Source organism: Terrapene carolina, unplaced genomic scaffold, assembly GCF_002925995.2.
Source record: "Terrapene carolina triunguis isolate 2854851 unplaced genomic scaffold, T_m_triunguis-2.0 Scaffold42, whole genome shotgun sequence".
NCBI lineage: Eukaryota > Metazoa > Chordata > Testudines > Emydidae > Terrapene > Terrapene triunguis.
Genome location: NW_020664393.1, coordinates 5,164,931 through 5,190,657, shown reverse-complemented (window position 1 = coordinate 5,190,657; position 25,727 = coordinate 5,164,931). Strand labels below are relative to the sequence as shown.

Below are 25,727 nucleotides of genomic sequence, written 5' to 3'. Positions count from 1 at the left end.
TGAAGGAAAATTCTTAACCCAAGCACACATTTTACAGTAAATCACTGTGTGATAATACTATGGAAAAATAAGGTTCCAATCTTGCAATCACTTCCATGCAGGCAGAGTGCTGTGCCAGTGTGGAGCTAATTGCAGATTTGAGTCCTAGTAGAGCAACTTGACAAACTCCTTTGGGACCAGATGATATTTATCAGGGAGTTCTGAAGTGGGGGGAGGGGGGGGGGAAACTGTGGTAGAGCTTAATTATTCACATAGAGATGTGCTGATATTATTGCTAAAACAGAGGGATTATTTTTTATTATTTTAGGATTGGATTTTCAAATCACTGAGACCTAACAAGTGATAAAATTTACTGAATGCAATGGGACCAGAGTTAAATCGACATTGAGTGCTTTTAAAAATTCCATTCTAAGGCTTTTTAAAAAAAATATATAGATAGATAGATCTACTGCAACACTAGTGGAAAATATATCCAAATCTTAACTTTATACATAAATGATTAATATAAACCTATGCATACATCATTTAAATGAACTGTCCTCTCATCTTAATAGTTAATAAGAATCTAGCATACTTTAGCTGGCTTATTTTAATCTATCATCTTTACCATACACCATTAATATATACAAGCCTATTCATGGGGAAAAAATGAAAGACAAAGGGGAATATGACTATGGATTCAGAATTTAGGTATAACCTTTTGCAAAAGATCTTCTGAATTCATTGTATTCTCTTCCATCTCTCCATTCCCAGACTCTTGTTTTGCAAAAGCGTCTGTATAGGAGTAATTCTGCATGTGAGTTATCCCATTCTTTGTGCATAAATATTTGTAGCTTTGAGGCCTTTAGTATTTAGTATGTAATTTTGCACAGGTAAAGTTATGCATCATAAAACTCAAATAACACTTTTCAAAAAAAAAAAAAAAAAAAAAAAGGTGTTTGTGTGTGGGAGAGAGGGAATACAGTGATACTTATCCTTAAAGTAGAATAACTAGATTTTAAAATAAATTGCCTTGAGACTCAGTTCTTTCAGACAAGTCAAGAAAGAACAATACATCACTTCATGATTATTTTTTTCGAACTACCCTTTAATGCAGGGGTTCAGATAAATGGCTATTGTTGAGGAGCACACAGCACAAGGAGGGTGAGGTTGCAAAGGTGGTCTGAAGCTCCCTTGTGCAGTCCTGTGATTCTGGGGCTGCTGGGTGCAGGGCTGCTTCCCAGGCATAAATTAGAACAGTTTCAAGGCTACTCTAGTTTACAGGAGCAGTTACTGGCCTCAACTGGCCCAAATGGCAATCACAAATCAGTGCTTTTATAGGGGCATCTTGGCTAGTCCCATTGTGCTGCCAGCAGCAGAGATCTGAGTGATATCTTCTTAGCGTATGCACAGTGTGCCTCAGGTGGCATGTGGCCAGGATGGATTACTCAATTTGGTGCACTGGTTGGATCATTAGCTTCCCTGGCCCGGGCCAGGTACTGATGGGGTGTGTGATGTGAAAGCTGAACATAGCCTCTTTGTTGGCTCGGTGTCATAGAGTTGATTCTCCCTCCCCACCCTCACCTCAGTGCCTTGTTATGCCTGCCTTATGGCCAGAATATGCTAAAATGGCAGCACAAAGTGGCCTCTAGAGGATCTGGCCCTCTGTTTTAATTGCATTAACATTAAAACATTAAAAAGCTCAAGATTCCCCCTACATACATGCTTTTAACACCTACTTGCAGCAGATCTTCTTGATGACTAAAATGTTACCAAATGTAGTTCCAGTCTTCAAGGAAAGGTGAATGAAGGACAAATCTGACAATTAGATGTGCGTGTCTCACCTCAGTATGTAAGCAATCAAAGATAATTAAGGGTAGATTAATTCAATACCTGGCAAAGTATAAACTGAAGTCAAATCACCACTGCTTCTGTAGTATGTTTCAGTGGCTTTTACGTAGTCTGATTATTGAAGCTGTTGCAAGTGAACTGCCTTTCCAGAAAAATCATTGGAGGATAACCTATATATCTGATTTGGAAATAAAACTCAGGAGTTCCTAATCCCAGAGTTGACATGGACTCCTCCGGGGGCCTTAGATAAATCTTGTAACAGCTCTGCCTACATTGTTCCTTCTGTAAAATGGAAGTAATATTTATCTTCTTCCGTAAGGTGGTTGTGAGGATTAGCTGATTTATTGTAAAGAGCTTTGAAAATGGAAAGCACTATACAAATGATTGATTGAAAAGGGAATTAATGTCTCTCCCACTTGTTAAAGAAATCTGAAAAAGTAAAAAGGAATTATGTTCACCTGTGTTCTTAGAGGTCTTATGAAATAATATTAAAATAGGGTTTTCATTCAGAAAAAAGCACAATAAAATACATTTTCTTTGGAGTACATTTTTTTTTTTTTTTAACATTGGCCAGGACTAAAGTAAATGAAAGGAAAATAGCTTTGGGAATCATAAAATGTGTAAACCTTAACCTTACTTCCAAGAACTGTTAATATATGGTCGTCCAGTGCATGTCACTCTGATAGCCAGAAGATCAAGCAAATTTGCTGGAACACGTTTTCTAAAGAGAGGAGCAAACTGTGAGGTAAACTAAATCTCTCTCAACTTTCATTTTGTACTGCACTACATGAAGGTCTTATCCTACTTCCTTAATAGAGAGCAGGATTGTGTCCTTAAGGTTTTGGTAGCTTATTCTTCATTTTACAGTTATCACATCCATAGTCAAAATGTCAAGGGGAAAAATGTAAATTTTACTATTTTATGATAATTAAATTAAATATAAGAAATGAAAGCCAGGATAAGAAAAGTTTCTGTTGTAATACTTTAGTGAATATAGTGAGGTATTTACCTGTAAGGTAGAAAAGAAAATTCTGATGAGTTGAAATATATAACAGCAGCAAATGGGATTTAATTTGCTGTAGAGAATTCATGCTGTAGTTACTCATAATTTATTACTGCAAATATGTTGAAATTTTATATAGTTACTCATAGTTCTTTCATGTGTATGCTGGTGCACATTTTCTTTGCACTGTATGTAATAGCTGTTGAAATCCAGTCTGTAGAGAAATAACCCGATATACAGACCTATATTTAGGGCCCAACACTGCAGTGAGATGATATAGATCTTTATGCTCCCTTGTGGTACCACTGGCATCCTCTAGGCTCTGCACAGACATTTGGGTCTATGCTAGTACATCATATTGCAGGATTGGGGCCAGAGGTAGGGAGGCAACCAACTTTTTCATGAATCTGATGATCAGTTATCCAAAGCCTGCCTGACCTCAATCCTAATTATTTATCACCTTGAATCACTACCTAACAATATTTGTTTTGCTTGCATCAAACCAAGTTACAATCAGTCAGACCCCTTCAGGACTAATGCCTCTTCAGCTCCATAATCAGGCAGCAAGCAGATCAATATTTTGGTCATGTGTGATTCTTGGACACATTTAGAACAACTTTTTGCACTAACCCTAGTCTCTGTTTTAAGTTAAATATTTTATAGCGGGATTTAAAAAGGGCTGGACAATTTTGTGACCAATAGTAATGTGTAGCTTTGCATGCTGATACAAAAGTAATCAAAAGGTGGGAGTTACATCAGACATGCCAAACCCACGAAGAAAACACAGAAATTGGCTTGTAAAGTTGCTTGTTGGCTAGTTTTTGGCTTGTAGCTTGTTGCTTCTTTTTTATTGATCGGCTCCCGACAAGCAGGGGCAAGTGGGGGCAAGCAGGGGCAAGTGGGGGAGAGAGTCAGGGGTGCTAAGCGGGCCCACCACAGTCCCAGACTGCACGCCGGGGGATCTAGTCACATAGAGTGTTGCGGTTCTTAGGGATTGACTTCTTTTGGCCTTGTTTTGAAATGGGATTAGCTTGTTTTTTGGCATATTGTGAAAATCGGGGTACTTATTTACCATGTGAAAGTTGGCAACTGTGACCAATTCAGTTCCCTGCTTTGGAATTCTTGTGCTCCTATGATTTGACATCCCTTATTTTTAGTTTTAATTAGTCCTGTCATTTACAGTTGTTGTTTCAGTATCTATGTATGCAGCTCTGAAATGTAATATGTCTACAGTATTTGCATTTTTTTTGTTTGTTTCAGGGGGATGTTGCTAATGAAGTAGAAACTGAACAAATACTTTGTGATGCTTCGGTGATGTCATTTTCTGCAGGGAGCTATTCTTCTTACGTTCAAGTTCGAGGCTCAGTCCCTCTATACTGGTCTCAAGATATTTCGACTATGATGCCTAAGCCACCAATTACATGTATGTTCAATATATTCTTTATGGTAGCCTATGGTAAGCAATGTGTTTTCCTAAAAGAACATGCCAGAGAGAGAATAGGTGAAGGTTAATCTTGTAAAAACTAAAAAAATTGTATCTTTGTTTCTTCACTGTGAAGCTACAATTAAAGATTGACCAGCAATTTTATAAACATCCTGGTTTATGAAAGTGTTCATTAGTTAGCCACAAAAATTAGTTCCAGATTGAAATTAGACATGAGGAATTTGGTGACTTCTTAATATTAGATGTTGTGCCCACAGTGGCCCTTTATTGCCCTAATGTGATAATGCTTGTGGTTGAAGACTGCAGCCTTCTTTGTGCTCATGATTCTGTATCCAAATAGTTATTTATCTGTTTGTCTCCCATGGGAGAACATTTTGGATGACATCTTGGCTCTGTTAACCAATTGAAAAATTCCCCTTAACTTTCATGGGGCCAGGATATATTTGCCCTTTGACTTCAGTGGGACTACTCACATGCTCAGAGTTTAGCACATTCATATGTTCTTTACTGGATTGGGCTTGAGTTTGCTAGTCAGTAACTGTCCCCACCCTTTATATCACTGGCTAGCTTGCACAAGTGCTGCCCCAGTGGGTATCTCTTAAGTGAAAAACATCTCTGGGTCCAGTGCACTGGTTGTGTGTAGAACAGAAGTGGAATGGATGTAAAAGTGAAAGTGGTTACAGAACAGGTAAGTAACAGTTTCTTTCTAGTTATCTAATTTTTGACAAACTAAAAAAATAAAAAATTAAAGGGAAAACCTTTGCTTTTACCCTGTTGTTTCTTTAATGATAGAGAGGTGTGAATTGTATTGATATTATTAAAAAATTAGTAAATCTTTTATAAAAAATGCATTCATAGGAAAGTAACCTTTCAGAATCTGACATTTTCCCCGAATATATTTATTTACTTTGTTCCAGTGGACCAAGCAGATCCATTTGCGCACATAGCTGCACTTCACTTTGATCAAATGCTTCAGAGGTTTGGCTCTCCCATTATCATTTTGAATCTTGTAAAGGTACAGTATTGTTTAGTCATAACTTGGTGTGGTATAAATAAATCAATAAACTTAAAATAAAAATAATTTTAATTATACTAAGTTTTTGCATTTAAAGCCAGATTATAGACTCATTAAAGCCAATGAGAGTTTTGCTGCTTAAATTTGGTTCTGAAAGCTGGCCTTGCACTAAATATAAATTTAATACTAGCTTCTAATAGAAAATGCACATTTTCAGATTAATAAATAACAAGATTACTTGTAGGAAAGCTTGAATGAACAAACAGGTGAAATTCCTCCCTTGCTGTTTTCACTCCTATCCATCGTTAAGCCGGTTTCAATGTATCAGTTGTCCTTCTAACACAGAAGAGTTGGATATGGCTTCCAGTGGAGCTTTTCCATGCAATTTTTAAACAGCCAGAAGGATTACATTTTATATTGAAACACGAGGATCCATTTTGATTGGGTCTGAATGCACTAATTCCATCTCACAATGAGCTAATACCAGCCCACAAATGGAGGATCTTTTTCACAAACCTGTTCCCCTACCCTGGTGTACCTTGCATTATAACTAGACTGCCAGTATAGTTCTCCAGAAATAAAATATCCTTAATGATTGTACACTTCTTGCAATACATACTTAATCTTTCCTTTCAGGCTATTGGAATCACCCCACCTTGAGCAGCAATATTTGAACCATGGGTTTAAAATATGTCCAGACAGTAATACCAGTATGAAGCCTGGAAATCTGTGGCAGAGCCAGGAACTGAATCTAGATATTCTGATTCCAGTCCCCAGTGCTTTAACCAAAAGGCCATCTTTCTTGTTTCTGCTTCACTCTATTTACCACCAAAGTATGCCGCAGTACCATCATATGACTGCAAGAAGTCTTGGTGATAAATTTCCAAACTAAAACTACTGTACCCCATGCAAAACATCTTGAAAAACAGTAAATTCTCCTTTGTCTGTCAGTGTCTAATGCATATCTTAAGCATTTGATAGGCAGTCTGGATGATGATGGAATATTAAATATAAATATTACTTTTAGTCTTCTCATCAAAGAGAGTAATTTAGATATGTATTAAGTGTTGAATATTTTCAGATGCCAACGATAAATAAGTCTTGAAAATATAAGGATCTGTTTGACAGTGAGAGAGTGTGTGACAGACAATATCTGTTGAACAGTATTTGAATTCAATACCTTCATAAGCCAGTCACTTTATTGAAAAGACCAAACAGACCTTGTTTAGCATCCAGGGGGCCCAACTTATTCTGAGAATGAAAACCACTGTAAATACATATATCCCGCACAGGGACCAATTTGTTGCCTCCTATTTTTGGAGGAAGAAGATAGGTGATGGCAATAAGGGTCCAATCATACTAAGAAGTTGCGTGCAAAGAACATTACTCACATTGATAGATTACTGGATTGTGTCTTTAAACAAATGAGCTGAACGAAATTAGGTACAGTTATCTATATAATCTTGGATTTAACTGTATAATTCATGTTTGAATTTATAAAAGGGCATTAATACTTTGAACATAAATTAAAAGGAACACTTGGAAGAGAATAAATTTTGAACTTTTGAATAATTCAGTACAAAAACTGCAGTATATCTATGTAAAATATAATGAAAAAGTGAATGTTTAATGTATGTTTTGCCTCTTAACAAAAAAGTTCAGAGCAGAAAAGGAGGAATTTCATCTTAATGTTTTTGTTACTAACTGCTTCATAACTTTTGTGACAATATGGGTAAAATATGTATGTTTTAAAGAAAATAAATACAATTGTAATAACAATAAAATGATTTAATAAACCTAATAAATTATACAATGCCTATGGAGAAAGGAAATGTAGAAAAGAAATAGTTGCAGAAGAGGTATATGGCTATCGCTGATATACACCTCTACCTCGATATAACGCTGTCCTCGGGAGCCAAAAAAACTTACCGCGTTATATCGAACTTGCTTTGATCCACCGGAGTGCGCCCCCCCCCCCCCGGAGCACTGCTTTACTGCGTTATATCCGAATTTGTGTTATATCAGGTCGCGTTCTATTGGGGTAGAGGTGTATTTTAATTTATTTTTATTTGGATAATACATACTTACAGTACTTGATATAAGAACCATCATATGTCATTTTAGTGTGTTCTTCATTAGATTGTAGTATACTTACTACTGTCTCATAGGAATCTTTCATTTAATTCTATCTGATTTCATATTCTCTCTTAATCTTCTTCATTGTTATTGTACCATTATAGTATGTTGTAGAGATACGTTCAGTTTAGAAAGGATGTCTTATATGCATGCAATATAAGTCTCTAATTAAAAAAAACTGAAAAAATACAAAAGGCTGATTTTGAGAATCTGTAAGCTGAAGTAGTAAATAGCAAAGTCCCATTATTTTCTATTTCTTAAAGCTCTTGTTTGAGTGTGCTTTTAAGAATCAGCACATGAATCTGTGGTAAACAACTTGAGATATACTTTGTTGACAAGAAAATGATTCTCTTATTTATAGATTTAGTTTTCAAAGGCAGCACTAAAATGTGAATCCAGATTCACATGACCCTGACATGTGAATCATTATATGCTTTTATTCACAAGGCTTTTGTAGTGTGGCTGAAAATGTGTCTCTGTAGGTGCTCAATACTAGCATGCTAAAATTAATGCTTTTCTACTACTTATGTGCAGTGGGGAAAATTGTATTTTCCTATGCATGTGAGTGTTGATCCAACTTCAACACAACCACTGAGCATTTTTACCTCAGGTACTCTTACTCTTTGGAGAATTCTTAAAGGTCAGTGAGTTTATAAATGTCTTCTGCTTTTCTGTGCAATGTGGAAAGTGGTAGTAATTAGTAACAAATTGTATGTGCTCTTGCTGGGATTTGTTTATATAAATCCCAGCAAGAGCATGTGAAAAGAACATTATTAAGCTTGCAAAGCCAAGGACTCAAAGTTAAGAGATGTCAGAATTAAGGTTGCCTGTACTTGTCCATCCTGCAATGGGCAAATTCCACTAAGATAGAAGATATCTGTTCTGTTTCAGAAAGTCTCACATCCCAAGCAGGTTCTCAGTTTGTCTTTTCTTCTCTGCAAAAACCCACAATTCAAGAAATACAATGCTGAAGATTCATCTTCTGGAGCAATCTGAGTGCCATTGGATCCAGAAGACCCGAGCTCCAAGACCCATCTAACAGTCAAGTCTATATCTTCCAGTGCTCCATCTAGCACACAGGCAGTTCCGATGATCTCTGCAGAGAAAATAGCACCGAAGGTGGCACACCTGGCTCCAGTGTCAACACTGGCACCAGGGATGGTGGCACAGGTGCCAAAGTCATTGACAGCCCTAACTTTGAATTTGATGCTTCAGATGTAAAAGCAGGGTGCTGAATGGGGTCACCCCAAACACTGATGAAGGACCTCTGTCCTCCATAGAAAACAAAACAAAAAAAAAGGAACCAGAGGCCAAACAACTCTTCTTACTGCCTAATGACTTCTCCTTATAGTCCCCAGACAAGGCAGTAGCCTCAGTACCTATACCAGCACTGGATGATTTCAAGACCTTTCAAGAACTCCTGGTGCAGATCAGAGATGCTCTGGACATTGTGACTTTGGTCATCTCCCAGAAGTCTCGTGAGCTGCTTATCATATTGTTGACCACTGGTCTCACCAGGATTGCCCTCAACATGAAATGAAAGCCTCCTAGATCTGGCAAGAGCTTTGTGGCAAATGCCAACAACTTATAACACCATGAGTGAAACATGTAGAGAAATAATACAGGTATCCTCCCCACACCTGGGATTCAAGTACTTTTACACCCACCAGGACTCATCTAAGGACAAGGATCCTAGACGCTTAGATATTTTTGGAGCAAGGCCAACTGCCAGGCTTTATTGGCCAAATATGACTTTTTAACAATGGACAGGGTGACACCTTTCCAGGCCAGGCTGCCTCACAAAAGAGAGAGGAGCTGAAAAACATTAAAAAAGAAGGCCAACTGGTGGCCAAGATAGCCCTGCAGGCAGCGATGAATACCTGTGACATGCCATCCAAGTCTATGGCTACCTGCATGTGACCATGCAGAGAGTTGTGTAGCTTCAAGCCTCATGTATCCCTCACAAGGTACAAGCCATGAATGATGGCTTGCTCATTGAGGGCTCAGAGATGTTCATCGAACTAACTGATAGCACCCTACATTTACTGGAAGATTCCAAAGTAACCCTGTGCTTGCTGGGGATCTACACTTCCCCATCCTCAACCACACAGCCCTCAGCCATTGCACCAGCGAGACCATGCTCCCTATCTTACCACAGACAAATGTAGTACCCTGACAGAAACGTTTGAGGTAGAGCAAGGGGAGTCAACTCTCTTCGACTTCGGCCCCACATTCCAAAGTGATAGTCTATCAGAAAATTTGATGGGAGGTCAAGATCTGCTTAGGAACCAATTCAGAGAGCACAACCTTTGGAAGCCACCTGAACCCATTCCACTGGGTGTGATCTGCTGGAGATAGTAGCCTGGGGTTACCCCATCACCATCCCTCTTCAGGGATCCTGGTCATGAGAGCCTATTACAAATAGAAGTGGCCTCATTCCATCACATGACATCATGTTGATACCCACGTAGTTCATCAGCAGGGTGGAAACCTTTAGATCCACTCTTAGGTCTGCCATTTTCAGTTTACAGAGTAACTGATAGCACTAGTAGGTTATTAACCTCTTTATGGACCAGCACTGAGAGAGATGGGACACTTTGCCAGCAGGTTTTGGAGATATTTGTTGACAGCAGAGGCTGTGAAACTCAAGAATCTCTTCTTCCATTCCAAGCCTGAGGGAAGTGTGCTCTAGGGCAGCGGTTCTCAACCTTTTTCTTTCTGAGGCCCCCTGTAACATGCTATAAAAACTCCATGGCCCAGCTGTGCCACAACTGTTTTTTTGCATATAAAAGCCAGGGTCAGCGTTAAGTGGTAGCAAGCAGGGCAGTTGCGGGGGGCCCCACACCACAGGGCTTCAGCTTCAGCCCTGATGGTCAGGCTCAGGGCCCAGGGCTGCAGTCCTGCACGGTGGGGCTTTGGCTTTCTGCCCTAGGAAGTCTAATGCTGGCCATGCTTAGCAGACCCTCTGAAACCTGCTCTTGGCCCCCCAGGCTCCTGGTTGAGAACCACTGCTCTAAGGGGCATAGACTCTACTGCCCATTCCCCCAAGCTGACCCTTTCTATGCCATCCTCTCCCAGTCTTATCTACCCCAACTCTGACTCCTTGGCCCAGTCCCATAGTCCCGTTCTCCTCACATACTCAATCCCAGTTTCCATTCCTCAAGCCTGACCCCTTCAGACTCCAGAACCAGTTTCCCACTGCTACCCCTCAGTTTCCTTGCCCAGGCAGTCTCAGTTCTCTCCCCAAATCCCTGATTTGTTGGTCTCTTTCCTCCTGGCTTTGTCACCCCCACTGACTCCCAGTCCCATCCGATTTGTGTGTCCTCACCTCCCCTGACTTCTTGTCACAGTCTCTGTGCCCAGCTAGTCCCAGTTCTCCCCCGCTCCGCCCCTGCCCCAGCTCTTTGTCAGATGTCTCCCTTTCCACCCCAGCCCTCTGGTTCCCAAACTTAGTCTTCTTGCCCAGCCAATCCCAGTTTACACCCTAGCCCCAGTCTCCATCCCTCAGGTTCCTTGTCCCAATCTACTCACCAAGTCCTCCCTCCACCCTGGCTCTTGTCCCCTCTGTATTTGAATCAGATGACTTCCTCCTTCATACTGTCTTGGTGCCAGCAGGTGGGGGGAGGGGAGGTTTGCTTATAGAGACCACAGGAGAGACCGGCTTCCTTACTCAGTTCTGGTACCTGGCCCCATCCCAGCCCTCAGCAGCCATTATAGCAAAAGTCTTCTTTAGCTCTGGGATGGAGCATGCTCACTGCTCTGTGGAACAAGTGTATGCAAAGTCTGGTCAGCACTAGGAACTGGGAGAAGATGGAGCATGGTCAGTGAGGATGGATTCTTTAGAGATTTAAGCTATTAAACTCTAGCAAGTCTTTGAGTATGTGAAAACGGATTTTTTTTCCAGAGGCTTATAACTTGGCCACATTTGGGCAGATTTTCAAAAGGCTTGTTTCTGACACAAAGGGTACCACTGTCCTATTTCAAGCCCCTGTTCCAAAGCATGGTGGTGCAAGAACTTTTCAAAGAAAAGACCACCAAAATTTTTTTAACGTGGAATAACTTACTTTCTTCTAGTCTTGTTCTTGGAAACCATTGAACGGTTTTGGTTGAGCCTTTTAAAAAAAAAAAAAAAAAAATTCAGCCTGAGACAGGCACCTAGCATGGAAAATTTCAGCGAGCACAATTAAAACTTTACTCCTGGGGGAATTCTGCACCACTGTGCAATGCAGCATTTGTACAGAAATTCATGTCGTGTCTCCCCCTCCTCCCCCTTCCAGTTTGGGCTTGCAGAGCAGCTGGAGGCCATTAGGGGCCACTGGGCTCTTCAGAGCCCAGCTTTCCAGCTCTCAGTGAGCAGTGCACCCAGCCCAGTGGGGATCAAGGCTCTGTACGCTCTGGCTGTCCGGCTTGATCCTCATTCGCCTGGGGAAGGGAGGGGGCCCATGAGACCTGTCTCTGGCAAAGGGTGATGCAATTTAAACCCATTGCTTCTTGTCCTATCCTCAGAGGTTAAGGAGAACAGTTTTTCTCCCTTTCCTTGTAACAACCTTTTATGTACTTGAAAACTGTTATGTCCCCTCTGTCTTCTCTTTTCCAGACTAAATAAACCCAATTTTTTCCATCTTCCCTCATAGGTCATGTTTTCTAGACAGGGCCGGCTCCAGGCACCAGCCGAGCAAGCTCGTGCTTGGGGCGGCAGATTCTACGGTGCCAGGTCTGTAGCAAGCCCGGCAGGGCAGCCCACGTCCTTCCCTCCCCGCCGACCGGAGCGGCGCGGAGCCCTCCTGGCAGGTGGCGCGGCGGTCGGGGCCGCGTGGGGAGCACCCCGCTGAAACCCTGGCTGCCTCCTTTCTCTCTCTCCCCCCGCTCCCTCCTCCTCCCCCCGCTAGCCGCAGGTTTTTTTTTCCTGGTTTGCCGCTCTGGCCGCGCCGCAGCTGTTGGTTTTTTGTTTTTGTTTTTGTTTGTTTTTGTTTGTTTTTGTTCTTGCTTTGCCGCTCCGGCCACCCCGATTTTTTTTTTTTTTTTTGCTTGGGGCAGCAAAAAAGCCAGGGCCGGCCCTGTTTCTAGATCTTTAAACATTTTTATTGCTCTTCTCTGGACTTTCTCCAATTGGTGCACATCTTTTCTGAAATGTGGCTCCCAGAATTGGACACAATACTCCAGTTGAGGCCTAATCAGTGTGGAGTAGAGCAGAAGAATTCCTTCTCGTGTCTTGCTTACAACACTTCTGCTAATACATCCCAGAATGATGTTTGCTTTTTTTGCAACAGTGTTGCACTGTTGACTAATATTTAGCTTGTGATCCACTATGATTCCCAGATCCCTTTATGCAGTACTCCTTCCTAAGCAGTCATTTCCCATTTTGTATGTGTGCAACTGATTGTTCCTTCCTAAGTGGAGCACTTTTCATTTGTCCTTATTGAATTTCATCCTATTTACTTCAGACCATTTCTCACTTCTCCTGTCTTTCTTTCCTCTCCCTCCCCCCACTCTTCACTCTTTTTCCCCCCCCCCCATTCCTCAGAAGGTTATGCTGCCCACCTCAGCAGTATCCATTGATAGCTATGTTTCCTGCAGATTCTATACATAGCATCTTGTAGTTCTAAGTAACAATCTTACTTGTTAAAATGTACAGCTTTTTTCTGTCTATCTAGTTTTTAAATCTGATCTAGTTTATATAATAGTGAACATCAGTAGTGCCTATTATAGTTAAGAGTTGCAAAACAGCTTCCACTTTTAGTCACTATTGACAGAATGAGAACATTCTGAAAATTCGCCTTTTGGGGTTAAACTTCCTATGCTTAGTCTCTGATCATAAATAATTTTTGGAATGTTGTAGGAAAATTCCTCCATAAATGTTTCTCAGGCGTGTACAGAGAGTGAAAATACTTTTCGCTCTTTAAAATAATAATAATAATAATAATAATAATAATTCTTAACATGCTTTTTGAGCAATGTTACAGCAAAAATGGCTTATGTTAGAAACTTGTCATGAAAGTAGTCATCGTTAAGGTACTGTTTGGTTTGAAAAATATTACTTTTGGTTTAAAAAGGTACAACTATTTAAAAATTATTTCTACGTGCACAGTAGAAAATGTCCTTTAGTACAGAGTAAAATAAAGATACACTGCACAGTGTGTAACAAGTTAAATGTTCATTTGTTAATTTGAAAAAGCTACAAGAACACTATAGCTAGTCTAAACAACTCTGGAGTGAGAGAGCTTATGAGATCTGCTGGTGGAGCTTGTAAGTTCTAGAACTGAATTAGCTTCATTTTCCTCCCCTTTTCCTCCTTTCTATCCTCTTTATTTCCTCTTAAAAAGTTATGTAGGAAATGGAATGAAAAGCTCTGTTAATGCAACCTTGGATTCCATACAGAAAAATCTGATATCAAAATGTTCAGATTCCAGCACTTTTATTAACTCTTTGTTGCCAGGGTGGATATAAATCAATTAAAAATCGATTTTTAAAAATTTTAATTGAATACAGATTTATTTTAAGAAACCCGGTTTATAATCAAACTTGAAATTGACAGCCTCTGTTAAGGCCTGGGCTTACTATAATTGGTTAAAATTTCATTTTAAAAAATTTCATTTAAAAAAAAAATTAAACAGTACATGTTTGCTGCCAGACTTAAAGGAGTGCTACCACTGAACAGTGAAAGTCACTGTGTGAGCACCTGGAACCAGACTTTGTTGAACTGCCTAAACCAGCTTTTAACATCAATAGCCTTTTCCGCAGAATATTTTCTTCATCTTAATTTATTCAACTAGTTCAGTTCAGTGACTGGTTCAGTTGAAGTTAAACCAATTGGGAGTTGAAAAATCAGGAAAGTTTGTTCCTTTCCTAAAAAAATCAGGAGAAATCCTTTCAATCTTTGGATAAAAAGCAGGTGTGAGAGAATGAGATCTACTAGTTCTAAAGCAGAGGTGGGCAAACTACGGCCCGCGGGCCACATCTGGCCCGCGGGACCCTCCTGCCCAGCCCCTGAGCTCCTGCCCTGGAAGGCTCACCCCTGGCCCCTCCCCCGCAGCCTCAGCGTGCTGCGCCGCCGGCGCAATGCTCCAGGCAGTGTGGTAAGGAGGCAGGGAGCAAGGGGGGTTGGATAGAGAGCAGGGGAGTTCGAGGTGGTGGTCAGGGGGCGGGGGGTGTGGATGGGGGCGGGCGGTCAGAGGGTGGGGAACGGGGAGGTTGAATGAGTGCAGGGGTCCTGGGGGGCAATCAGGAAGAAGGGGGGGGGGGGTGGGGGGGGGAGAAGCGGGGGGGATAGGGGGTAGGGTCCGGGCCACGCCTGGCTGTTTGGGGAGGTGCAGCCTCCCCTAACTGGCCCTCCATACAATTTCTGAAACTCGATGCGGCCCTCAGGCCAAAAAGTTTACCCGTCCCTGTTCTTAAGTTTTGAAGGGCATGGTGACCAGAAACAGTCAGTTCAATTCACTACTTTCTTTATTTAATAAATCAGTTAGTTTTTAAATGCAAAACGTGTTTTGATAATTTATTATGTATCCAGCTCCGAAGGTAGTTTTATTTAACTAATAAAAAAATAAAATGCTGTTTTGTGCATTTTAATTGAATTTTAATTTCTATCCAAATAGAGCTTGACACAAATCACAAGTAACAAATTAACCTAGTAAATAAGAAAGGCATCTTTCACTATTTTCTAATATTATGAAAAATGTAAAAATTAAGAGTCTAAATAAATGTTAATTAAGCTATGTAATTGTTTAAACAAATGTATATAGATATAGTGTATCCTCCCGGTTAGCTAAAAGAAGCACCAAATTTAGTGTAAAGGCTATATTTAGTTACAAATCAATATGCTTTAATGGTTACCAACCCAAAGAGAATCAATCTTACTTTCAGAAAACAACTAAAAAGTAGAAATATGAAACAAGTTTAAAAACGATGATTTAAACCAAGGTTTCCTGCTTGCTGATTTCAATATAACAAAAATCAGTGATTTAAATAAATCTACCCATTTTTTGCACATATATAGTATGGCTATTCTTACTTTTCTGGATAAATATATTTCATCATATAATTCTGTTTATCATAGATTATAAAGCCTAATATACTATTTAGAACTTTACTGAATTTCCTGATGTTTGGTCATTTTTAACTGTCTGCCTTAATATTGCATAAACACTCCCCTGGCCTTTCCTCTCTTCCCCCCCCCCCCCACTCTTTTCTTATGCATGCTGCTTTTTCTTCCTGTTTTATACCTATAAACTATGAAATACTAAAATCAGGGATGGGTGGGTGGGTGTGTGTGTGTGTGTGAGAGAGAGAGATTGTATATGAACATTTTAACATTTAGACCTGTTAGCTCAAAAATGTTAATACTAATTTTTTCTGGCTTTGGTTAAGGAACGTGAAAAAAGAAAGCATGAAAGGATTCTGAGTGAAGAACTTGTTGGTGCAGTGACATATCTCAATCAATTTTTACCCCCAGAACATGCTATTGTGTATATTCCTTGGGATATGGCCAAATACACAAAAAGGTGGGCAAATTCTTTCTCTGTATGGATGTCATCATAGTTCATAAGTGATCAGGGACGGGGATAAATATTCTTTAAATTTCTTTGCTATATCTTGCCAGTGTGAGGGTGGCTTTAGGAGATCAGAACATTTCTATAGGTGTCAGGAGGGAGGAAGTTCTGTTTCATGAAGGATTTTGAGATTTCAAAATTTGGTCTGTTCCAAATGGGAGTGAAAACCAAAAATTTGAAATTCTCCAAAGGAAAATTTGGGGTAAAAAAGCCTTATTACAGGTCAATTGAAATGTTTTGACAAAATCATTTTGTTTTTATTTGTATTATAATGCAAAATTAAATTTTGAAACCGTCATTTCAAGGCAAAACAAAATCAAAACGTACCATTCCAAAAATGTGGAAGTAGGATATTTTGACGTTATCAGAACTTTTTTCTAGTTTTCTTCCAAAAAGATATTCAGGTGAAATCAATCTGATTTCATGAATCTTTTTGATTTCAACAGAACTACCCATTCTGACACAATATAGCTCTGCCTAAGTTTCTCTAAGTCACCCCTATTTTATCATGATGTATTTTTATCAGTCAGATGATTTGCACCTCTGCAGGCCTTTTAACACATGCCATTTTTGTCTTCCACAAGCATCTTTATCTGTAGTTACCAATGCTGCTGTTTCAGCCTAATTTTGAAAATATGTGTTTTTCTTCACTGCCTTTGTGCATTCCCATTTGTGGAATATGGCACCTGCATGTTGAGCCTGTGGAATTTCCTTGAAAAGCCATGTCATTTGGGAGGTTCATGAGTGATCTAGGATGAGGGTGACATCATTGCCCTACACTATGTAAGGCAGCACATCTTCCAACTGCATCAGTTCATTGCTGCAGAGAGCTAACTGAACCTTGCTTTTATGTCCTCAGGCTAGATTATTATAGTCTAATTCTTTTTATCCTTCAGTAATTAACAATTTTTAGTTAGCGTAGTATGGGTTATCGTAGCCTAGATATCTACCTTGGGTAGTCCCTAGCCCATGAGTCCTGTAGGAGCTTCAAGAAATGTGTCATGTCCATGTCAGATGCCTCATGTGCCAGGGTTGGGGGAGAGACCGTGAATCCCAGTGTGTGGTTAGTCATGTCTTCACTTTCCACACAAGAAGGGAGACACATTTGAGGCTTCAGACTTGCTGTCTCAAAAGCCCACATCTATCTACTCCAGCTGCTTAGCTGAATATAGAGGAAACTCCTGAAGGCTGGAAGAATGCTAATGTGTCAATATTCAAAAAGGGGAAGTGTGATGACCTGAGTAACTATAGGCCAGTTAGTCTGTCATCAGTCCCAGCCAAAATAAGGGGAAAAAGTCGATACGTGATTCAATTAATAAAGAATTAAGATAGGAATATAATTAATATAATATAACCAGTAAACATGTTTTTTATTAAAAATAAATCTTGTCAAACAAACCAGATTTCATTCTTTGAGATTAAGGTTTGGTTGCTAAAGGTAACTACAATGCTTATACTTTTGGAAAGCATTTGACTTAGTACCACCACATGACATTCTGATTTTAAAAAATTGGCAGTCTATACAGTATTAATAAAGCACATGTTAAATAGAGTATGAACTGGATGACTGATAGATATCCAGAAGACATTGTCAATGAGGTTTCATCATTGAACGGGGACATTTCTAATGGGGTTTTACAGTGATTGGTACTAGGCCTGAAGCTATTCAACATTTTCATCAGTGATCTGGAAGTAATTATAAAATCACTGCTGATAAAATGTAGATGATGCAAAGATTGATAGAATGGTAAATTTTAATCATTTACCAATGTCCCTTTTTAATTATGTGAAGTAAGCAAAACTGGCATGAAAACATTGCTATTGCTGTAATGTCTGGTCAGTAGATATGGACATGGGTGTGAACTGCAAGTTTTCTTACAAAGAAAATCACTGACAGGAGACTTTCCAACCAGTGAAAATTAGAGAGGAGTATTCAATATTTGTTTTTTCTCCCCATAGCAAACTGTGTAATGTCCTGGATAGATTGAATGTAATTGCGGAAAGTGTAGTGAAGAAAACAGGATTCTTTGTAAATCGTCCTGATTCCTACTGCAGCATCTTGCGGCCAGATGAAAAGTATGTATGAAAACAAGAAAAGTAAAAAGGGTGGAATGAGTTTGGGGGGTGGGGGGGGGGGGAGTATACATAAACCTGTGTGTGTGTGTGTATGTATATATATATACACATTAGGAATATTTCATGTGTATAAGCAGTGCGTGTGCATATGCATATATATATGCATATGCATATGCACACGCACTGCTTATACACATGAAATATTCCTAAATCCCTGCAGTATGTACTCTCTCTAACATGGCTTTTTAAGGATTGCAGTAATGTGAAAATTATAATTTAATGTCTAGTTAGAGTGAAAAAGACTGCAACCAAAGGGACATAATCTATAATTATCCACACATTGAACAAGTGTAAAATATGCCGCTAATTATGCTACTTGTATCTTCAGGGTAAATGTGTACTTGTGAAATTTGGTGTAGTTGGTTGTTCTTGCTACAATAAACACTTTACAAATTAAGTCTGAAATGTTCATTTTCCCCCTTTATATTTAAGCAGTTCATGAATTCTTGAAAGATATAACAAACAGTTCTTTGTTCTGAGAACAGCTTCTTTTGCTGTTTCAGGGCATGCACTTCATGTTGTATTGCATGATTGAAAACAAGATATGCAGTATCTGAACAGATAAAGCAAGCACAATTTTGAATTTAAAGAAAGCATTTTCTAAGGAGTGCCAGGAAATATACCTGTCATCTAAACTTGCCAGTTCCTACTCTTGTATACATGATTGTAAGAAATTCATATTTTTAGAAAAAAATAAAAAAATGTCTAGGGAAGACAGATTATTATTTATTATAACTTTTTAGAACATTACAGAAGTTATCTGATACACTGTATGTTCCCAAATCTCTAAACTGCAAATAAGTTATTTAATTTTCAAATTAGTGATAAAATGGGGGTGTGAAATCAGTTTTTACTTTGAAAGCTCAATTCGGCCCTCATTGATTTATGACATAATTGAAATTTATGTATTTGATGTAGTTTATGTAATTTTTTTAGGCTTATTACAGAAAATTCCTTCAACCTGTCCATAAACATTAGTTAAAAAATATTTTTATGTGATCACTTTCCCAACTTGGGGGGAATCTCTGTATTCTATTAAGGTCTATAACTTGCATTTTGGTTTGGAGGTGGGTAGAAGCATATTGTACTTGGCTTTCTTGGGCTAATTTGTTGTGAGCCTTAGCACCAGGGCTGGCTCCAGGGTTTTGGCCGCCCCAAGCAGCCAAACAAAAACAACAACAACAACAAAGAAGCCGCGATCACGATCTGCGGCGGCAATTTGGCGGGAGGTCCTTCGCTCCAAGCAGGAGTGAGGGACCGTCCGCTGAATTGCCGCCGAACGGCTGGACGTGCTGCCCCTCTCCGAAGTGGCCGCCCCAAGCACCTGCTTGGTAAGCTGGTGCCTGGAGCCGGCCCTGCTTAGCACATGCTTATTCCAATACTGGATTTCTTGCATTGCAAGCTAATTGCAACACATGTCCTACCAGATATGTATAGTCACATTGTTTTCACCCACTCATGTGTATTTTCAATCACTCAGAGATTTCAAACTCATTTTTAGCAGGTTATTAAATTCTTCCCTCTATTTCACTGAGCCAGACACATATGACATGACCTATAATCCTTACATTAAGTAAACTTTGTAAGGCATGGTATTTTGTTTCCCTTCCAGATGGAATGAACTGGGAGGTTTTGTTGTTCCCACTGGTCGCTTACAGGTATTGAAATAATACTGGTTTATTATTACAACAAAGTTTTATTGATGTAAGTCAGTAGTCTGATAGGACAGGATGCTTCCAAAGAGCCATCTACCATAGGTGCAGCAGGAAGTATTGTTCATGAATCAGTAGATGATTGTTTCTCCTCTGAGTCAGTACTTTACTAATATAAATATATATTTTACAGTAGCGCCCAAAGGCCCCAAATGGGTTTAGGGCCACACTGTCTTTGGATGGTGCTAGAAAAAAATGTGCTGCTGGAAATATCTTCTTGCAAATGAAATCTGAGAAATATATTAAATTTTAAATTTAGTTTCCATTTCTGAAATTAGCAATAGTGGTACCAGTCTCGCTGAAAGTTGCTATCCTTTGTAACATTAACAGTACATAGGCAACAAGCCACACAGTACAGTGCTTTTAATAATTTTTTACATCTTGTCTTACAATCAGAAAAAATGTACTGTTCAATATTGAAAAAACTGCATTGTTCAAACATTAAAATTTTAGTTGAGTGTGGATTAAACATGCTTTATTCTGATAGTAAATTCATGTACATGGAAACAAGTATTTAAAAGCATTCTCGTCTTCACATTGTTTCACATTGTATAATTATGGTTACAATCAAAAATTAAACAGGCAATTTGACTCAAAATACTACTCTATGTATAGCATGGTGAAAGAATTACTGGTTTATGATTTTAAATATGGATGTCATGATTGTATATTCTGCACACAAGATACAATGTTGCTGAAGCATTATTTCCTTCTACCTATGATCATTTATAATTTTATACTTTACATAATCTAGGGAACAAATGCTCAATTTCATATTAACAGAACATCAAGGGTCTGATATTTAAGGATAAATAGCTGAGTGAGCCTAATTTTAATCTCTCTAAAAGAAAGAAGAACATGCAAGCCATTTGAATGTTGCCTTGATTTATACATCTTCAAGTATTGCACGGATACCTGTGTGTAGTGTATTAACAAAATAAGCCATAAATCAGATATCATTCATATGAAAATATTATATGGTATTTATGCTTTCAGCTCTTCAGATTATAAAATACGAAGCCTTATGTGGGCATTATGTAATTGAAGAACACAGGCACAGGTGGTGTTTAGAAAGATATGCAGGTTGTAATCTTTAACAGAACTTGTACACCTGTTGCCTATGAATAGGAGTGTTGAAAATATAAACACCATTGTACTATGGCCATAGCAATATGATAGCATGTTTTGTTTTTTATATTTCAGTCTTAGTAGCAAGACTTAAAAATGGAAACTTTATTTTTGCATTGCAGTGGCACCCAACATTTTTTTGCAATAAATCATAAGTGTGTTTATGAGAGGGAAGAAGAGTTTAGTGTTTCAGGAAGCTGATAATAGTGAGACTCTTTTGAATTGAAGCTTTAGCAGTTTTCTGTAACATAGACAATTGCAGCCTAAATGATTTAAGATCTTGACCTAATCACACAAGATTTTGAATAATTAAGTATTTGAGTTTTGACAGGTTTATTAGGAAACCAGGAGAACAATTCCCTTGTGGAGTAAGCATGAATGTAATGATTGGGAACTGGTTGAAGAATCTCCCATTTATTCTTTCTTCTTTCCTAGACTGGTGTTCTTCGAACCAATTGTGTTGACTGTTTAGATCGCACTAACACAGCCCAGTTCATGGTGGGGAAGTGTGCGTTAGCCTATCAGCTCTATTCTTTGGGGTTGATTGATAAACCCAATTTGCAGTTTGACACAGATGCTGTTAGGTAAGATATTTCACTGTTAGTAAAATATGTTGTTGTTTTTTTCCTGGCATTAATTTTGTAACAAATATTAAGCAGTTATCTTTTTCTGTGGCTTTTTATATTTTGTTGTTTTCATAATTTTTCTTTAAGTGAAATTACTTGTGTTTAAATCAAATAAATGTTCAGATCTTTTTTTTCCCAGCTAACTAAACTATCCATTCATCCCTCTGTATGACATTTAACACAGAAATCAATGTAACTTCAAGATTACCTTTATTTGATTAGTATGCTTATCAGGCTCCTTTCAGGATAACAAAACTGAGCACTTCTCTTTTGATGCTTAAACTTCAAACTTGAAAACTCTGTCCTTTAAATAAACATAATAAAAGTGTTTTATAAAGCTTTTAATTTTTGCTTTGCAGTTTGCCTTTAAAGTGAGCTAAGCATAATTTTTTTTGCCAGATGCTCCCAGTAACCAGAAATACATTTTAACTTATTTTTCTTCATTTTCTTTTCTACAGTATCTTCTTGGTGCATTGAAGTGTGTGTGGGGGGGGGGGGGGAATGCATCCTTCTGCAACCTCCCTTTGAACATTTTCAGATTATACACATGTGCCTTTGATACTGAAGTTGGAACCCTCTGAATATTAGTGACCATTAAAGCTTGCAAGAGTGTTCTCTCAGGGATTTGGACATTTGGGCCTGATTGTGTAAATATGAGGGACAATTGTTTTCCTTATTACTGTAATAGAGACCTCTGAGCTCACGGCTTCAGGTAGTTAGTTTAGTATTTCTTGCATAGTGTAGCTTATTGGAGCAGCAGAATTGAGGGAGATATTTCCATTGTGTGTGTTTGTTTTAAAGTAAAGATAGGATTTTATGATTAATAGTCATTGTTGGTGTGTATGCTGATGGGGTGTTTGGTTTGTTCATAATACTGACTCTAATCAGTTTGGTGTTCTTAACTTCCCTGTTAGCTCTGCTTGAATTTCCTGATGGCAGATTCAAAGCATTTGGGGTTTGAGGTGAATCTCCCGTAATGGGAAGATGCCAGTCTCAGACCAACATGCTTGCCTTCATTGTTTTGGAAAAAGACATAGCTACAGTCTTTATCTGGTAGTTCCACAAAGGGGGAAGTCCTAGGGGGAAAATGGCTCCTCCACGTCTCCCTCAACTTTACTGCAATCTTGGCTAAATGCTTTGGCATCAACAGTTATCTCCGCACAAGGGTGCTCGAGGGAAGGAAAGTGAGTCAGATCTGCATTCTGCTTCCAAGAAGCCTAAAGAGAAGACTGCTGGATCTCTGGAATTGCAGGATCCAGAGATGGTGATGCATATAAAGAAGAAGAAGCACCACATATCTGAGAGGTCCCTCCTATTCTTATTCCCATTCAAAGAGTCACAATAAGCATAGATCTGGGAAAACCTTTGTTACTAGAGGGTTTAGTGGCCTTCCTATTGAAACAGATTGAACAACTTTCAATCCCAGAGACAGACCCCTTTGGAACAGTCACCTGCTCAATACCACAGATCTGTCACACAACCATATTTCTCCAAGCAGAAGGGAATAGAGGCAGAAGAAACTGTTTTGTTGCTTTGCCTTTGAGGCATCAGGTTTGCTGGGACATCAGAAAACCTCCAAACAATATTACCCTTGCAATTTCTTTTGATCTTCCACTTCGTTGGCCCCTTTTCTCTTGGGATTGAGGGTTTTTTTACCTTTTGGACAGTTGTATGACTTACTGTTGTGCTTGCTGTATACTTGTTTCTGCTTTTTGAAGAGAGATCAAGATGTGTTACTTTATGTGGCCTTCTCTGTATGGATATCTGCTTCAATTATTATGTTTTTTAAATCTCTTCACTTGCTGAATGATTTTTAGATTGGATTTTCAGATTTACTTACCAGAACAGTGGAGGAATTATTTGAGATCATGCACAGAAGATCCTTCTATACATCTTCCTCCTATGCATCTACCAGAACTTTAATTTCTAGGAAGGAAAGGGAAAAAAAATTCTGAAAATTCTCATAATGCCAAAAAGCCAGAATAAGCAAACCTAACTGTTTTTGAATAAAATAAGACAGGGTACTATGCTAGTTTCCATCGTTTTCTCAACTCTAAGTCCAGAAACAGATTTGAACTTTAGAAAGTTATTATATAGTAGCCAGAAATAATGTGCTATATGACAGAAGTATTTGACTCCTATCATTTGTATACTGTTGACCTGCAAATCTGCCACTCCACACTAATCTGTTGTCTTTTTTATCTATTTCCACATCTCATCCTTTCTCCCTCTGACATCTCTTTTTGGAAGGTTAAAACTGACCTTATTTTTCTGCCCAATCCTTTTTCTCTTTCTCTTTTCTCCATTACTACACCATCATCCTTCCTTGGGGTCACCTTTGACTCCTTCCGCTCATCCTCCTATCACATCTAGGCTATGTTTAAAGCTTTCCACTTCCCCTCTGATGCAACTTTTTTTTCTCTCCCACAATATATCCAGTCCTAATTTCTCATTTTGATTAAAGCAGTCGCCTCCTCTCTGATCTCCCTGACTTTCACAGAACATCTCCCATTTCCAGTCTTTCTGAAATGCAGCTACTAAAATTACCCTCCTATATATTTGACCACATTCACCTTTTTTTTTTTTTTTTTGAAGCTCTCCCTTCTGTACTGCATCACATTTATGCTTGTCTTGTCCCTAGTTAACGCTGACTCTTACTGTCTGACTTAGTAATGAGACAATGTTTTGATATATTCAGACTTTCAAAGTTATTAATCTTTTTTAAGGTCTTTAAAAAAAACATAAGAATGATCATATTGAGTCAGAACGATGGTCCATCAAGTCCAGTTTCCTGTCTTTCAACAGTGGCCAATGCCAGATGCTTCAAAGCGAGTGAACAGAACAGGCAATCATTAAGTGATCCATCCCCTGTCATCCAGTGCCAACATCTGGCAGTCAGAGGCTTAGGGACACCCAGAGCATGGGGTTGTATCCCTGACCATCTTGGCTAATAGCCATTGGTGGACCTGTCCTCCGTGAACTTATCTAATCCTTTTTTGAACCCAGTTATAGTTTTGTTCTTCACAACAGCCCTGGCAACGAGTTCCACAGGTCAATCCCATCTGGTCCTGGAGATTTTTTTTACTGTTTAATTTAGCAATTTGTTCAAAAACCTCCTTTGTTGACACCCTCCATCTGGAACAGTTCTTCAGATTTGTCACCTAAAAAGAATGGCTCAGGTGTGGGATTCTCTCTCTCTCTCATCCTCTATAGTGAAAACCAATGCAAAGAATTAATTTAGCTTCTCTACAATAGCTTTGTCTTCCATGAGTGTTCCTTTAGTATGTCGATCGTCCAGTGGCCACACTGATTGGTTTGGCAGCTTTCTGCTTCTGATGTACTTAAAAAGTTTTTTGCTCTTAGTTTTTGAGTCTTTTGCTGGTTGCTCTTCAAATTCTTTTTTGGCCTTCCTGATTATACTTTTACACTTGACTTGCCAGAGTTTATTCTTCTTTCTATTTTCTTCATTAGGATTTGACTTCCTTTTTTAAAGGATGCCTTTTTGCCTCTAATCACCTCTTTTACTCTGTTGTTTAGCCATGATTGCATTTTTTGGTCCTCTTACTATTCTTTTTAATTTGCGGTTTACATTTAATTTGAGCCTCTATTATGGTGTTATAGTATTATGTGTCCATTAAGCTTGTAGGCATTACACTTCTGTGACTGTATCTTTTAATGTATGTTTTAACTAGTGTCTTCATTTTTGTGTAGTTCTTCTTTCTGAAGTTAAATGCTACTTTTTTGGTATTTCCCCTCCACAAGGATGTTAGTAATAGCAACCATAATATAATTAAATTTGAGTGGTTCAGCTATATTCACCTCTTGGACCACCTGTGCTCCATTTAGGACTAAATCAAGAATTGCCTCTCCTGCAGTAGTTCCAGGACTAGCTGCTCCAAGAAGCAGTTATTAATGGTGTCTAGAAACTTTATCTCTGCATCCCATCCTGAGGTGACGTGTACACAGCCAATATGGGGATAGTTGAAATCCCCCATTATTATTGAGTTTTCTATTTTTGTAGCTTCTCTAATCTCCCTGAACATTTCATGGTCACCATCGCCATCCCCATAAGGTGGTCGATAGTATATTCCTACTGCTATACTCTTATTATTGAAGCATGGAATTTCTAGTCACAGAGATTCTATGGC

General features: G+C 38.8%; 1 protein-coding gene across 1 annotated transcript in view; it reads left to right on the top strand.

The window, feature by feature from the left end:
- The window catches only part of FIG4 (FIG4 phosphoinositide 5-phosphatase), a 150,585-nt gene that overhangs the window by 40,145 nt on the left and 84,713 nt on the right, over nt 1–25,727 (top strand). Inside the window, exons 8-14 of the mRNA XM_024194288.3 lie at nt 2,475–2,575; nt 4,094–4,256; nt 5,195–5,292; nt 15,796–15,929; nt 17,937–18,053; nt 19,726–19,771; nt 21,389–21,537. Coding sequence (XP_024050056.1) covers nt 2,475–2,575; nt 4,094–4,256; nt 5,195–5,292; nt 15,796–15,929; nt 17,937–18,053; nt 19,726–19,771; nt 21,389–21,537 — 808 coding nt within the window. The remainder of the gene's footprint in view (nt 1–2,474; nt 2,576–4,093; nt 4,257–5,194; nt 5,293–15,795; nt 15,930–17,936; nt 18,054–19,725; nt 19,772–21,388; nt 21,538–25,727) is intronic.